The following is a 17,197-nucleotide window of genomic DNA, read 5'->3' as shown; positions in this document are numbered from 1 at the left end:
TTCAAATTTTTTTCTTTGTCTATGAAAATTGTAGGGCGATCTGTCAAATATTTGGTTGCGGCAAGGGACTGTAAGAAGATTTGTGAAAAAGTCCCCATACCAAATTCACATTGGTGCAAGCCCGGGAATCACACCCTAGACCTGTAACTCACTATATCACACCAGAAAGCCCTTATCCAACAGCAGCAGCATTAATATCCATCATGACATTTTAGCTGTTAGTGAGAAAGTCCTGACCCTGCCACCTGTGATCAACCTTACCGACCCTGCCGAGAAAACCACCAGACAGTAACTACGGTAACGACAGCGCATCGCACCAGTGGAATAATTTTACAGGCGACGGGTTTAAGGTTAGGAAAAATGGCACACCGTACATACATATAATTGAGATTAACTGTCGTATACACCTGATTGGCATACACATGAGTGCTATTCGAGTTTTATCGTTCACTCAATCAAAACTGATCATTATGTGAACTTGGCAATCAAATCATATTTAATCTTAACGAATCATTGATATACATGTAAAATGAGCAACCTTGACCCTGGGTTAATGCTAACATAAATAGAAAGATAAAACTTTGATCATGGCAATAAAATCATTCTTAATTTCAACTGGTGATTTACAATGCTAACAACCTTGAGTCCTGGTTCAAATCAACTTTATGAAGAATGAGAAGAACTAAAATTAGAAGAAATACTACAAAACTGTGATCATTATGGAAACATAAAGCAATCATTTATAGTACAAACAACCTTGTACCCTGGATTGAAACATTAACAGAATGAAAATAATTAAAATCAGGAGAAAATAATAAAAACTGTGCACCACCGCAAGCGTTAAAAAAAACAACTTATCACACTCCAAGCACCAGTTATTAGTTTGTATGCAAACCGCAAACCACACGATGCACATAACCACCTAGAACTAAACAAAAGGAAATTAATCATATATAAAGAAATAAAATTAAAGAAATTGCTGTTATTTTGACACCACAAGTAAATGTCAAGATTACCAAGTAACGGATTAGAGCGGTCGTACAGCTCCATGCACCCCAGTACTTGGCACTCAATACTGAATTGACAGACGATGTGGACGACGAGGAGCTCTGTGGTTTAGGGAATAATAATGGCACAAGATGGACAAATACAAGAGTTAAAGTTAACACAACGGGCTGCAGACGGCATGCAATGGACACACAAATTATGGTGGGGTGGGGAGGGGGTTGGGGGAGGGGGGCGATGGTGGTGCGTTCGTGAAGGTTAGATATTCAGGTTAATGGTATCCAAAGACAACTCCATCACTACAACTAGATAAGATTCAAAGACTACTTCCAAATGACGGTTGCTTGGGCAAACCGGGGCCCGGCCAGGCAGCTTTTGGGAACGAAAAGTATGATATAAAAGACACAATTTAAGCTACACAAGACATGAAGAGAATAGTCGTGGGCATTATTTCTGTACATTTTCATGTATACACTTTTTTCATTTCCACAAACAGCCCGGCCTGTAGCCTGATTAAATCTCGCTTAAGGCAGCCTGCCAAACATGCGCCGGCTGCGGGGAGGGGCCAGTTACAGCCCTGGACAGCGGAGTTTGTGTTACACAGACTACCCGGCCTGGCCTGGTTTGGAGATGCGACGTCAGCCTTTCAATTGACGCTGAAGAAGAGTGATGGATGTCACTCAAAATGTCCGGGAGTACTCTCCGAACCTTATACAGTTGTAAGAATCGAATTGTCTTTAAGATATTAGGAGGGAAGACGTGCAGTTGCAGGGCTACAGAGGGTTGACATGGAATAAGGGTGATCGGAGACAAGGGTTACAGACACACTATTTACTCGTGATAAAACAAAGGCATGCAATATAAGGAATTCAAAAGGATGCTATAAATTTTACTGAACAAGACGATGAAAGAGGATTTGCAGAAAATATATACGGCTTAAAGACGGTATGATAAGAAGAAACGAGTCTTAGAAATGATATTACATGAGGTTAAGTTATGAAATGACGATTAACACATAAAACAAGAGTTATGCGGTTTGTCTTTGGTGATCATATACGGCCTTCCATCTGACGACATGTCTCAATAGAAGGATGACTCCATCCTAACTGTTTGACCCCTAACCTTTGCCCCTTGCACCCTGACCTACCCTGTACTGGTCCCTCCAGACCTTCAGGTGTTCTTGGTCGTCTAGCACACCTTCTCTGCTTGTCTCTTCATCCAGTACCTGGAAGTATAACAAGTGTTTCATTAGCAACTCATACATTACTTCAGACCTGTAACATCGACCCAAGGAGAAGGAAAACTAACCTCAGCCTCAGCCTTGGACAGCCAGGCGACATACCCTTGGATAACTAGAAATAAACAATCGTGTGGCACAATCCCTTTAGAAAGGCATTTTACATGACTTTCCCCACTTTACTCAGGTGAAAAAAAGTATCTAGCTTTGGTTAGGGCCGTCCGTTCGATAGGACGTTAAATGGAGGTCCCGTGTTTGAGGAGAGCCACACCTCGAGTACGTCAAAGATCCCACCACACTTATCAAAAAGAGTAGGGGTGATTCCCAATCTCCTTTGGCCACAAATAGGGCAATTAGTCGTATTGAGGTCATTAGGCACAGTATACAGGCTGCCATTTCAGACCCTTTCAGCCCCTTCTATTGTAAGCTCCTCGCAATTCAGCCCCTGGCTGCGAAGGGAGAGTAGTCGGCCCAACCAATGTCCAATATACAAACAAACAAACAAACAAGACCTCGGACAGCCAGGCGACATGTAACCCCGGATATTATCAAAAATAAACAAACAAACAAACAACCCCTCACCTCCATGGCGGCCTCTGCCTCGGACAGCCAGGCCAGGAACTCCTCCAGCAACAAACAAACAAACAAACAAACAAACAAACAAACAACCCCTCACCTCCATGGCCGCCTCAGCCTCGGACAGCCAGGCCAGGAACTCCTCCAGCTGCAGGCTGAACTTCTGCAGCTTCTCCAGCGCGTTCTTCAGGTTCTGCTGACGCTCACGACACCTGTCAATCAAACGAGACGGCCTGTCAGTCATAAATGCACCAATATCAATGCACCAGGAATGTGTAGTACGGAAACAATGCAGGACTGATGTAAAAATGTATATGGAAGTGGCAACGGGGTGTTAAACTTAAATTTGACTTGCTACTCATGTCATGCCTTATTTCATATTACATGACACCTGTCAATCATAGGATACAGCCTGTCAGTCATAAATGCACCAATATCAATAATATGTTACAATAGAAGCAAACTTAATGTAAGGATCTAAACTATCAAGATGATCTAGGAAAATTCTTGAGCATTTTTCCTCAACCGAGACGGGGGCCGATACCGACTGCCAAGCACCTATGACCCTTTGCTGATGTGACAGTTCTGTTCCAGATATGTGACGTAGGCCATTTCAACTTGAGAAGGATCAGAGGACTGATGGAAAGCTTGTTGGTATGTGCTTTATAAGGTACGGATATAAGGTCTACCATCACAGATGAACTTACATTCAAGCAATATCAATAATGAAGATTTTAAGAGTCATTACCTTTTACACATTGATATGCAATTTACACTGTTATCTATTTTCTATTTGAGTTGACAATGTTATGCTATGTTTTGTTACTTTATTTTTGGGTTAACCCTTCTGGAATCATTGAAAACTGCCAACTGGCAAAATGCATCTCTTGGTTGATAAAAAAATGAAATAAAAAAAATGATGATCTTTATTTGCATGTTCTTGCCAATATTTACTAGTACCTTCACAGTTTTCAAGGTGACATCTTCACAACAAACTTTAAGCCACTACAAAAAAGCTTATTCTGTCTTTTGCCCACCTACATGTACAATGTACTTCCCTGTTTCAACCTTCAACTTAAAATCAAGGCAAACACTCCGTCTTATTCCTACTGCGAAATCAAATCCCTGCGGCCTCAAATCCTTTTACAACAACCAGTATGAGCAGACATCTATTTTGAAACACAGAGGATTTCATCAACAAAATCCTTTCAGCGAGACACTTAATACAAGCTGAGTAGATGTATCCATCAAAAGCATTCAGCATCACTACAGGGGCTTATTTATAATGTGACCATCCTTGACCCTAACTTCTGTTTTATATCTCCAAATTGGCGATACATCAATGCAGCACTGGTGCTGATACATCTGGTGAAGGCTGTATCCAGCTATGAATTTCTCTGCATCCCACTCAGGGCTCGAAAGACTTTTTTCTGCATACTTGCACCGGTGCAGGTAACATTGAAAATTACCTACACCAGACAAATTTTACCTGCACCAGTCAGAATTTGGGAAGCGTGGATCATACCAAAATTGTTCAGGAACCATTGCTATTTTGTCTTTTATTCTTATATATAATACAGGTGGTCAAAGTCAATAATAACCCATATACACCTATATCATAGGACATTTATTAATAAAATCCAGTACACGGACCAGTGCAAGTAGATACCAGAAATACCTGCACAGCTCCGATTTTACCTGCACTAACCTGCATATGCAGGTGGAATTTTGAGCCCTACCGCTCATTGCTTGAGAACTCTTGTTGTTGATTTTTATTGTTAAATCTGTCATTTTTAGGTTAGAAAAATACATTTTCATTAACATTATGTGAGGAAGTTCAGATTTTTAGGGACAGAAGGGGTGAAAGTTTTATCTGTGCCAACAAGCAAATTTCCATCCCAGGATGAAGGGATGGGTCCTGCTTCTGGTAAAATTTAGATGAAATGCTCTGGCCTTCAATCAAATCAAAAGAAGATTTGCCTATCATCTCAGCAGGGAATTTTGAAGATTGATGAGGGGAGAAATGATGAAGAGAAATCTTTGAATGTGCAGCTTCACAAGAAGTCATTCATCATCTGATACCGACGTCTCAAGATGAACTGGAAATCTACAGACCCTCCCGAAAGGTCTACCAATCAGAGATGTGTCCCAATAGCCTATGCCAGCCATTTAACTTGAAATTTTGCAAAGACCACAAGAATTGCAAGATGCTCATTAATTCTTATATGGCATACATATATATATATATGGCTGTACATATTTAGCCTCCACTTTGCAAAAATGAATAGCTATATTGGCCAGGATGCCAAAACTTAATACACACAACTCTTGAGGAAAGAGAAAAACAAATAATTTTGTCAAGTTCAACATGTGTCCTAATAGAATTTTCTAAGCTGGTTAATTGATCAGATCAGCATAACTTGGCCTACTTTGTGCTCCTGCTGCAGATTTACCTCCCCAATTGATCTAATTTGCTATATGGTATGCAAATTTTAGGTGAGAAATAACCCAAACCCATAAAGATACTGGACCCACATACAGGCATATGTGCAACCTGTATACATACAGTCTCAGCAAGACAAGGGTTTTAAGATGGCAATGTGAGACATAGCAGTCAGACTGTCCATGCAATCTGCCCCATCTGTTGAGAGACACAGCCTCCTGCCCTATTGATTAATCTCCAAGCAGATCCTACAATGGCATAAGATAGTACCAAACTGGCCAAGGATTGTAGTCAGCCAAGAGGTGTACATTTGCCCAGGTAGCCAAACACACTTCTAAGCTGGCTTCACTCCTCTGCCAGCTTTTGATACTATCTTATGCTAGCGTAGGATCTGCTTGGAGATTACCTATTGATCTCTTCATCATGAACTGGACGTAATCAGGCCACAGGTAAAGACTCGCTCACACCTTATCATCTCTCACCATGGCCTGAACATTACTCACATAACCAGCCACATAATGAACCCACAGACAACCCTCCTGCCCTAACCATTTTATCTAAGCCCAGGAAAGAAAATGTTGCGTTTCCTGTTTCAGTCCTGAAAAAATTAGGGTCTGTAGGTAGGTAGACATCTTCAATGTCTGCGCTCATCACAATGCTCTTCGGAATACCGTAAAACAGAAAATGTTTGCGGTAGTTTTATGTTCACATTTTTCACGGTGACAGTGACAACCAGCACATAATGAACCCACAGGCAAAACTCCTGCCCTAACAGCAAAACCCATTTATCCACTCCCTTCTCAATAGCTGCGCTCATCACAATGCTCTTCGGAATACCGTAAAAGAGAAAATGTTTGCAGTAGTTTTATGCTCATGTTTTTCGCGGTTACAACCAGACATATTATGAACCCACAGTGAAACCTTCTGCCCTATCAGCAAAACCCATTTTATCTATAAACTCTCTTCTCAATAGCAGCGCTCATCACAATGCTTTAGATCTTCGGAATACCGTAAAAGAAGACATGTTTGCAGTTGTTTTATGCTCAGGTTTTCACAGTGACAACCAGGCAAATAATGAACCTTATCTATAAACTTGCTTCTCAATAGCTGCGCTTATCACAACGCTCTTTGGAATACTGTAAAAGAAGAAATGTTTGCGGTGGTTTTATGTTCATATTTATGTGACCTCGTCAACACAAACCCAAAGCTTCTGCAAACGTTTCCTCTTTTACAGTAAAACTGCATAAAAAACTCAGCTGTGACGGTCACCTTAAAACCAAAAAGAACACTCTGTTTTCTCCCTTCGCAAACATTTCCCCTTTTACGGTACACCCCAGCTTTGGGGTGACATAATGAATGTAATTCGTGCCCAGCCCAACAGCTAGCACCAGTTAATGGCCATTGGAATCACGTTCGGAGTCAATTCCAGGGCCGTAAAACGCGCCGGCGCTCTACTGTGTCAGCAGAGTACGTGGGGGTGATTTGACAGCCGCGGCTCCCAGCAGGTGCTAAAAACCGTTCATTTCGAAACAGCAACGCAATCACAATATCATGCTTACAATGCGTGAAATGCCCGGCTCCCCAATTGTGATAGACTCGCGACGACAAACCGCCTTTTTGAGTGCCGGGCAGCCGACCGAGTAAAGATCGCCTTCTGACAACACACATGACAGCTTCATAATGAATGTGGCCACAGACACGCCCACATGATTGCCGCAATAATCTGGCAAATGCGGAAAAACAGATGCTACCCAGAAATAAACAGATGGTTTCCATGGCTACAATACACATGGGGGCGATGAATGGCAATAAACTAGCACCTAATGACGGATGCTACTCTTCCATTCGTCATGATGGTACCAAGTGTAAGGCTCGAAATACTTCATCTATCTTTTTATGCAATAGTCTTTTATGGCAAGGCCACATTCGTTGTAGAAGATATTGATGTCATCGAATTTTGAAGCAGGCTGTATCTGTATCTATATAGTCGGTATAACCGCCGTTCGGCGTAACACACCAGCTTCCCAGGCATGCAATTCGTTGATATCCTTCTCTGCTGATTGTAAGGGAGCTTATCAAGCCATGGTCTAAATCAAAGTGAATGCATTTCCTCGTCCACCTGCCCTGATTTTAAGGAAAAATTTATTTTTTGTTGTGACAAAATTTTACTGAACTTCATGACATGTAACTGATGGTCAAAGTGCATTTTCGTAAGCTAAAATGACAGATTTGACAGCTAAAACCAATAGAGGGGAAAAAAATATAAATCTGGACTGGAGACAGTCCTGTTTGTGACCAACTGGAAAAGATGTTCCATATGGAACTATTGATAACACCCAAACCACAAACCCTACATCCCTGCCATAAATAACCATTACTACCCTCTAGCTGATGCCAAACGAAAAGCACCTCGAGCCGTGGAGGGCCATTTGTAATTCCGAAGAGCCTGACAAAAGTTGGAGCTAAAGCCATAACACAGCTTTTCAAGCCATAACACAGCTTTTCCGAGTGCTTTGAAATCGCACAGGGCAAATAAATGTTGACATAAAAGGACAACGCTCCCACATTCAGGTCTTTTTTGTGCCAAAACATCCTATGATGGAAGCCACATCTTGTTGCATAATGCCGTTGGAAATCTTTAAGAATGACACAGCTACATAAAAATGGACCTAATTTTTCTTCAGACATTAAAGACCTATTACAGTGTTTGGCTTGTAAACTTCACAGTTTCAAGTCAGTCAATCTAAATGTATCATGATCGTCTATTCAAACAGCATTCAAGACATAAAATAACTATGTAGATAACAAGAAATCACTGATTTCATACCTATATTTTCAATTTGGTATATTTCAGCAGCATTTCAGACATAAAAATACTCTATCAATAACAAAAAATCGCTGATTTCATATCTATCTTGATATATTTGGGTAGCATTTTGGACATAAAATAACGAAGAAGATAAAAAGAAATCGAATATTTCATACCACTGTGAAATATGTTTTAGTGAATTTCCAAAAGCCCGAGCTCAGCCATAATAGATATTAGTGATCCACCCCTTCTTCTCTTCATCAATCCAACTATCTCCCTCCCATAAGGTGCTATCTGTCCGGGAAGACATTGACAATACCACCACTTTCAGTAAGTGGGTCATAGCCTGTAATGCTGCAGAACCTAGAAAAATACTGCTAGGGGGACCAAATACTGGCATTTGTGTATGTCCAGAACTACTGTCTAAGTATATGTAAGAACTACCAAAAATCATAGAAATCCATCCAAAGGATCTTGTGTTACAGGAGTAAACACGTGAATATGGTACCTAAACGTTAAGCTAGAGGGACAGTCACTGTAAACTGGAATTTCTGGACAATCATCAAGAACTACTCTCTCAAAGTATGACACAAGTGCGAACACACAATAACAATAACAATACCCACAGTGGTCCTCAAGGAGGCAATAACAGAAATAAGGAAAAGTTAAGTAAAATTGTTATTTTAATTTTGTTTTTATGTAAGTCCAGGACTGCCTGAAAAGCAGGTCTAGTGTTGACCTGAGTATATTTTTCTGGTAAAACAAAGTGAAAGTGAAGGTAAAAGTCAGCCTCACCTGTTGTTCAGCTGCTGCCACCTGCCGTTGATGCGATCGATCATCTGTTTGATCTTGCTGGTGTCGTCGTTACTGTAATCCGAGATGAGCTTCTGGGCCAGGTCGTTCACTGCCTCGATGCTCGGCTGCCATTGTCTCAGGTTGTCCATGAACTCCTATTAGGAAAATGCAAGTATAAGTTGTGAACAATATTGACAAACATTTGCAACCAATTTGCCATGTCATTGGCTGCCATTGTCTCAGATTGTCCATGAACTCCTATTGAGAACATGCAAAGTGCAAGTTGTGGACAATACAGACAAACTGGAAAAGTGACTCCGTGGATGATAAGTTGCATCAAGTCCAATTTTTGTGTTGGAAATTACAGTTTAACTTTTCCAGCATTGTCTTCTACCACAGAGGACCTTTCAAGTTACTATAGACATTCAAACGTTTTCTTTGCAGTGAATACAATACATTCATAAAGTTCAATCAACGAGAAGCACAATTTTCTGCTATAAATCCTTTTTCGAGATCTTTTCTTTCAAATTGGTCTGGAAGTTGGCGTCCACAGTTCAATGAGAGGTATTCAAGGCCAGATACAGATGTATAGCCATTTGACATTGAACTCTGTACAATCAATTCCACGTCGCCAGACGCCTCTGTGGTTGGTCATCAGAGCGTCTCGGCGGTTGCCCTGGGCAATTATCGGCAAGGGTTTGTCCTTGAGTAATCCTTGTTTTCTAACTAAGCTTGGTGAAAAAATTAAAGATTGGAAGTTTAAAAAAGACAGCATCTCTGAGATGAAAGAAACAGTTATCAATTTCAGAAGTAGATTTTCACTCTTTTTTTTTTTTTTAAATTTCTTTCGCTGCGAATGTTTTTTTCTTTGAGTAATCCTTGTTTTCCACTAACCTTGATGAAAAAGAACAGTTGGCATCTCTGTGATGTAAGAAACGTTTAATTTCAGACGTAGATTCTAGTTGTTTCCTGACGATTCTGTAAGGTTTTGCCTTTGCGTAATCTAACTAAGCTTGATACAGAAGACAGCTAATTATAAATTGTTTCAGTCTTGCAAGAAACCGATTATCAATTTCCAGATTAAAACTGGTTAGTATCAATCTCAGACATATATTTTCTTTGTTGATGAAAGTTAGACATCCAGGTAATAAGACACGATTACTCAAGCAACTGAATTTTGGTCAGACAATTCAGACAGCATCCACTACCTTTTCGTAGTAACACTGAAACATCTGACGATTCCCAAACTCTATCCAGTTCCTTAAGAAGCCATCATCTTGTGTAGATTTTCTTCCTTTCTGACATTTCTGCTAGTAAGCTGCCCTTTTAGTGCCCGGCCCAAACCTTCATCGCTGTCTAATTTATAGACCGCAGACAGGCTCCTAAATTGCTCGGTGACCACACGGCTACATTTTATTTCCCCCCGGTAATATAAATGTAATTTCCAGTCCTGCAAAGGCAATGAAAAGCCGTTACAAAAGATATATCTGACGGAAGATGGCTTAGAGCGATAAAAACGAGACACATCCCCAGACAGGAAAACTCTAATCCAGGAAAGGACCTGGTCTGAGTTTTTATTACCGGTCGTGTGTGCGCACATTATTACTGCTGAGTTAGCCCAAGGTTTGCTGTGCAATGCATACACAGACAAAATAATCCAATAGGCTCAATGCTCAATTATCCCGAACAGTTACTTTTAGACTGAGAACTGGAATTTGCATTCCATTTAATTTGTAGAAAGTAGCGAGTGGAAAAGTAACTTTCGGCATGTACTTTAATTTGTGGCAACTTGTAAAGGTCGCTCTTGACCTGTTTTGCCCTCCCCATCACTTTGTGATGAATTCAAATAAACAAAAACAGACCTTGTGCTGCACGATCTGCAAGTGTGTATGCTAATCCATGTGCTAGTCTGTGTGCTAGTGAAACAGACCTTATGCTGGGCTATCTGCTAGTCTGTATGCTAGTCTGTGTGCTAGTCTACGTGCTAGTCTGTGTAAGAGCGAAACAGACCTTGTGCTATGCTATCTGCTAGTCTATGTGCTAGTCTGTGTGCGAGTGAAAAACACCTTATGCTACGCGATCTGCTAGTCTGTATGCTAGTCTGTGTGCTGAGTGAAACAGACTTTATGCTGCAGGATCTGCTAGTCTGAATGCTTGTCTATGTGCTAGTCTGTGTGCAATTGAAACGGACCTTATGCTGGGCTATCTGCTAGTCTGTATGCTAGTCTACATTTTTTATGTGCTAGTCTGTGTGCTGAGTGAAACAGACCTTGTGCTGGGCTATCTGCTAGTCTATGTGCTAGTCTGTGTAAGAGCGAAACAGACCTTGTGCTGGGCTATCTGCTTGTCGAGGACGTCGACCGTCTGTCCAACTTCAGAGTCGTGCTCGACCTGCTGCTCTGCCTGCTCCAGCCACCGGCTCACGTCTTCCCTCAGCTCGTCCCAGTGGTGGCAGTCCGTCAGCATGTTATCCAGCTCCCGTTTCCTGGCACCCACTCGGGTGGACGCTTCGTCCCACTGTTCCTGTATTCTGTCAACTGGAAGGGAAGATACAACAGGTTAGCAACCAATGGTGACAGTCCGTCAGCATGTTGTCAAGCTCTTGTTTCCTGGCACCTACTCGCGTGGAGGCTTCGTCCCACTGTTCCTGTATCCTGTCAACTGGAGGTAAAGATGCGACTGGTTAATATTGCACCATAAGCAGTTAGAACGACATGAAAAGGAATAATGTTAAACTGTATTTTCTGTCAGCATGTTGTCCAGCTCTCGTTTCCTGGCGCCTACGCGCGTGGAGGCCTCGTAACACTGCTCCTGTATTCTGTCGACTGGAGGTAAGATACAGAAGATTAGCCAACATCAGGGCATTGCACCGAAACCATCCTTAAAGACGCATGCATCTTGCAAAATACAATCCCAGTGGTGGCAGTCCGTCAGCATATTGTCCAGCTCTCGTTTCCTGGCGCCTACTCGCGTGGAGGCTTCATCCCAATGTTCCTGTATTCTGTCAACTGTAGGTAAAGATGCGACTGGTTAATATTGCACCATAAGCAGTTAGAACGACATGCAAAGGAATAATGTTAAACTGTATTTTCTGTCAGCATGTTGTCCAGCTCCCGTTTCCTTGTCGCCTACTCTCGTGGAGGCCTCGTCCCACTGTTCCTGTATTCTGTCAACTGGAGGGGAAGATACATCAGGTTAGCAACCAGTGGTGGCAGTCCGTCAGCATGTTGTCCAGCTCCCGTTTCCTGGCACCTACTCGCGTGGAGGCCTCGTCCCACTGTTCCTGTATTCTGTCAACTGGAGGGGAAGATTTAGAAGATTAGCCGACATCAGGGCATTGCACTGTTAACAGGTAGAAACTTAACATCCTTAACAATGTTCAACGGCATGCTGTTTGACTGTCTTTTTTGCTGCCAACCAGAGGCCTCGTCCCATTGCTTCTGTATTCTGTCGACTGGAAGTAAAGATATGGAAGTTTAAGGTCAGGGCATTGCACCGTAAGCAGTTAGAAATTTATCAATAAGGACATGCAATGGAATGATGTACAACAGTCTTTTCCTGCTGCTGACCCGAGACCCAACTCAGTCGAAGCCTCCTCCCATTGCTACTGTATTCTGTAGACTGGAAGTAAACATTAAAATCGGGGCACTGCAATGTAAGCAGCTAGAACGACATGCAACGGAATTATGTCTAACTGTATTCTACTCATGCCCAAGCATTTGGCTTGTCATCTTGTGAAGGTTTGGTGCTTGACGCATTATATTAGAAACTTCACCCTTTAAATGACATGCAATGGGAAAATGTTAAACTGAAGCAAATGCATAGGTTTGAGTGGCAAAGATCGACTACATGCTATTTGACTTTCAGATCTGGGCATGAGTGACATATCAAAGCCCATTACGTATTCCCCTTACTTTATAACGTGTGAGCTTTGACGTCAAACCTAGATTACGACTGCCATTTCGCGTCGTCCCAACCATGCTTCAAAGAAAGACTGGGCAAAATTTTCAACCCAACACTTGTCAGACAAAACAGAATACTCTATCCGCTCTGCCTTTAAAATACTGTCTTAGATACTTAGAATAAGATGCCAAGGATCACAAGATGGACTGAGTATCATTTCTAAACCGACACATGATACTCAGATAAAGATTGCAACTCTATTTCGTACTTGAAATATTGTCTAAGATACTTGCCAAAGAAGATGTGAAGGTATACTTACAGATGGGACCTGAAAGGCATCGAGCACTAAAGAATACTGATAACATTGATTTTCTTATCTCTTCCGAACAACGCAGCAGCGTCTCAAGAAAGCAGACCCACCAGCCAGACTGTGAGGTATGATGATGGCAGAGCCACGTCAGCTGGATAGCACTTTAAGCCTCGCGGTTGTAGCTTATATCTTACCCTTTTCCTTGAGGAGCTGCTTGTCGCTGTCTGTGTCGGCGGTTTGAATGAGCCGTCTGCCGGCAGCCACCACCGTATCCAGCTGGGGCTTCTTGACATCAAGGTCGTTTAAGACGGTCTGTGGAGGAAAGACACGGGGTTATTTCTAAGACATGGGCTCATTTCTAAGACATGGGAACATTTGTAAGACATGGGAACATTTGTAAGACATCCAGTGGGTGAAGCAGATTCTTGTAGGAAAAACGGTTAAACAAATGATGCCTCCCAGAGTCTCCCACCATCTTACAGCAGTGATCTTTTATCTCTACGTCAAGATCGTTTAAGATGGCATGCGGACATGGGGTCAATTCTAAGACACAGGCTCATTTCTAAGACCCCCAGTAGGAGAAACAAATTGTACTCAGTCTAAGCAGATTCTTGTAGGAAAAATGATTTCTGGGTAAGCAAATAATCCCTCCCATGCATCATCTAAAAGTAGTGATTCTTTTTTTCTGCACATCAAGGTCAACTGTGCGCAGGCAAGACACTGATTGATTGCTAAGACTTCCACAAGAAGAAAACTGGTCAGCAAGTAATCCCTCCAAGAGGCTTTCACCGTCTTCAAGATGCACTTTTTTTCAAGTGCATGTCTTGGCTATCACTTAGTTTGTACATGTAATTTCTACCATTCAAAGCTAATTCTAGTGTAGGAATGCAGGTATCCATTATGCATTAGCACTGACAACAGAATTGAATGGTTTCTCCCATGCCTCCCACTTGCTGGTTTTCTTTAATGTGATTACAGGAGCCGAAACAATCCTCAAATGCCAATGCTAATTGATTTATCCCACTGCCTTTAAAATGGTTCGAGGCATATACCCTTTGTGCATAATTCATCAGCTTTCGCTAATATAACGCTGAATCAGCTGAGTAAGAATTTTCATGAAGGATTATCTCACACAAAATCCACAAGACGGATGGTTTTCGGGGGCCTGACATGCTCTAATTAGCCATAAATTCAACTCAGTTCCTTTCTTCACAGCTGCAGTAACGAGGGTCATCCATCATGACGGGGTAGGGAGCTACTGATCTTAATCTACCAGAGCGAACGGCAGCCCCATTTCTGTACCTGTATCTGTATATATATGCCTGGTACAAGCACAGTCTGGCCCGCCATGACTTTAGATTGTATCTGTAGAAGTATAGCCGGTACAACCATCCCTTGATGTACAATGTATGTAACACATCAGCTTCTGTACCTGTATCTATGTAGCTGCTACAACTGCCCTTTGGTGCAACACACCAGCTTCTGTATCTGTATCTATGTAGCTGTTATAATTGCCCTTTGGTGCAACACACCAGCTTCTGTATCTGTATCTATGTAGCTGCTATAACTGCCCTTTGGTGTAACACACCAGCTTCTGTATCTGTATCTATGTAGCTGCTATAACTGCCCTTTGGTGTAACGCACCAGCTTCTGTATCTGTATCTATGTAGCTGCTATAACTGCCCTTTGGTGCAACACACCAGCTTCTGTATCTGTATCTATGTAGCTGTTATAATTGCCCTTTGGTGCAACACACCAGCTTCTGTATCTGTATCTATGTAGCTGCTATAACTGCCCTTTGGTGTAACGCACCAGCTTCTGTATCTGTATCTATGTAGCTGCTATAACTGCCCTTTGGTGCAACACACCAGCTTCTGTATCTGTATCTATGTAGCTGTTATAATTGCCCTTTGGTGCAACACACCAGCTTCTGTATCTGTATCTATGTAGCTGCTATAACTGCCCTTTGGTGTAACACACCAGCTTCTGTATCTGTATCTATGTAGCTGCTATAACTGCCCTTTGGTGTAACGCACCAGCTTCTGTATCTGTATCTAATAGTATGTAGCTGCTATAACTGCCCTTAGGTATAACCCACCAGTTTACATTACACAGAACTGTCACGCCTAACCTTGCTGTAAGCATTGTTTGATGCTATCTAGTAAGGATGCCCGTACAGAGTATTACAGCACCGTTGGGGTTAATACATCGAATGATTTTCTCTCTCTACTACTACTCTACAGTGCTTGATGGCAAGGAGTTCCATTCTAGTTAGATACTAATTTTTTAACACATCAACTCTATAGGCTGATAACTCTGGTAGTTGAAGGCATGACTGCACGTATTTCTTCTTCTTTTCTGAACTGGTATTAGGAACTTAGTACAAATGTAAATTCGTAGTAAGAAGGTCCATCTCACCTTCTGCTTGATGATCATCTCTTCGATCTCCTCGACGTCTCCCACGGTGACAATCTGAGACTTCAGCATGTGGTCGAGGAGCATCAGCCAATCACGGAGCTCCGCCACGGACTTGTCGAAGTCGGGATACATCGACGGCATGTCCGCCCTCGCATGCATGGCTCCGACTTCTATCCTAGCGGTTTCCATCTCCTCCATAGACCCTGCGATAAAAGATGAGGAAAAGATAAGATGATCTCAACGAAACCAGTTTAGCTAACTGAAGAGCTACTGTTCCACTTGTTGTTACAGAGAAGACAGACTTCTATCCTGGCATTTTCCATCTCCTCCATAGACCCTGCGATAAAAGGTGAAAAGAAGCAAACCACAACTGAGTTATGTGAGTGTTTGTGAGGGCATTAAGGAGGCCATATGCATAAGGGCGCATCAACCCTCACTGAAATGTGACAGAGGCAGGTTTCGTCTTCCAGCCATTTACAATTTGCCCCCAATGTCATCATCTTCAGCGAAGCAAATCAGACATCTGAAGAAGCTCGACGAGATTGACTGAAAGTTTATGGTGAGTTCCTTGCTTTGTGTTGAAACAAAGCTTAAACTGTAAAACTATGATCTAAACCAGTTCAGCTCACTGAAGGTCTACTCATCAACTGGTCATCAGACAGACACTATGGCATTGTACAGTATCTATAGGTTCATTGTGCCTGGGAAATTCCCCTAGCTCTTTCCCTAGCACAGTGAACCATGGTCTAGGGACTGCCACCCTTCCGAGTAGCATGCATGTCAGGTGAGCGAAACAGCCATTTTTGTTTGTTAAATGAGCAAAGAAGCAGGTAATTACCGTTTTTAATTGCAGGAAATTTCATAACGCTTATCATCTCAAGAACAACATGCAATGTACTATATGTATGTTTTCACCAATTTGGGACATGCAGTAAGAAACAAGGTAACACATTGACAGTTACTAAAAACAAGCTAGTAAAATGCTACTCATTGAAAACACGACCTGAAGGGCATGTTCAAAAGCATCAAAACAATCAACCCTGAACTGAAGATTATATAGATAACCGAGTAATATCATTTGTATCATAGACTGACATTCTAGATCGTACGACTGCTAGTCAAACTGTAAACACGGATCACCTCTGTAGTCAAAGTTACATGTATCGTTAATCCTGTTGTATACTGTATACTATTGTATAACGTATATTGTAATGTTACCAGGGCTAGCCCTTGATAATAGCCTCAGGCTAGTTGGGTAGCCCTGGCTGTATTTCTCATGATTATACAGCCGAATAAATCAAATCAAATCAAATCAAACTGAACAACATTATGGGATAAGCAGCAAGAATCAAGGTACATACCAGTACAATGCTTCACATTGAGAACACATTCGAGAAATAAGATAACGTGCACGTAAAATGCTCATTGAAAACAGAATCAATATGAAAGGGATGTTCAAAGGCATCAAAACAATCAACGTCACCGTGACGCTTCCAGGTATCAGATGCCGAATCGATAACTATCAAAGGAAGGACTTCAGAGGATTCATCCGAACGACCCGATAGACTGTTAAGTGCAGCCGGAGGTCCGACTTTATGGTGGGTTTATGGAACACATGGGGCCAAAATACAATCTTCACATGTAAGCTGGTATTGATCAGGAGAGTATGCGGAGAAGGACAACCTCAAGCCAACCGTACAC

General features: G+C 41.9%; 1 protein-coding gene across 22 annotated transcripts in view; it reads right to left on the bottom strand.

Annotated features, from left to right (window-relative positions):
* LOC118422915 (dystrophin-like) overlaps positions 1-17,197 on the bottom strand; it is a 232,797-nt gene that overhangs the window by 96,416 nt on the left and 119,184 nt on the right. For 18 of the 22 annotated variants that reach the window (XM_035830778.1, XM_035830765.1, XM_035830766.1 and 15 more), the window contains 8 exons: positions 15,497-15,699; positions 13,273-13,390; positions 12,069-12,162; positions 11,191-11,308; positions 8,866-9,020; positions 2,919-3,030; positions 2,153-2,230; positions 1,017-1,109 (listed from right to left, as the gene is read on the bottom strand). In XM_035830778.1, coding sequence (XP_035686671.1) covers positions 1,017-1,109; positions 2,153-2,230; positions 2,919-3,030; positions 8,866-9,020; positions 11,191-11,308; positions 12,069-12,162; positions 13,273-13,390; positions 15,497-15,699 — 971 coding nt within the window. Of the gene's footprint in view, positions 1-1,016; positions 1,110-2,152; positions 2,231-2,918; positions 3,031-8,865; positions 9,021-11,190; positions 11,403-12,068; positions 12,163-13,272; positions 13,391-15,496; positions 15,700-17,197 lie in introns of all 22 variants that reach the window. The other 4 variants (XM_035830769.1, XM_035830770.1, XM_035830782.1 and 1 more) reach the window with 4 other exon arrangements.

Source organism: Branchiostoma floridae, chromosome 9, assembly GCF_000003815.2.
Source record: "Branchiostoma floridae strain S238N-H82 chromosome 9, Bfl_VNyyK, whole genome shotgun sequence".
NCBI lineage: Eukaryota > Metazoa > Chordata > Leptocardii > Amphioxiformes > Branchiostomatidae > Branchiostoma > Branchiostoma floridae.
This window is presented reverse-complemented; position numbering and strand designations above follow the sequence as displayed.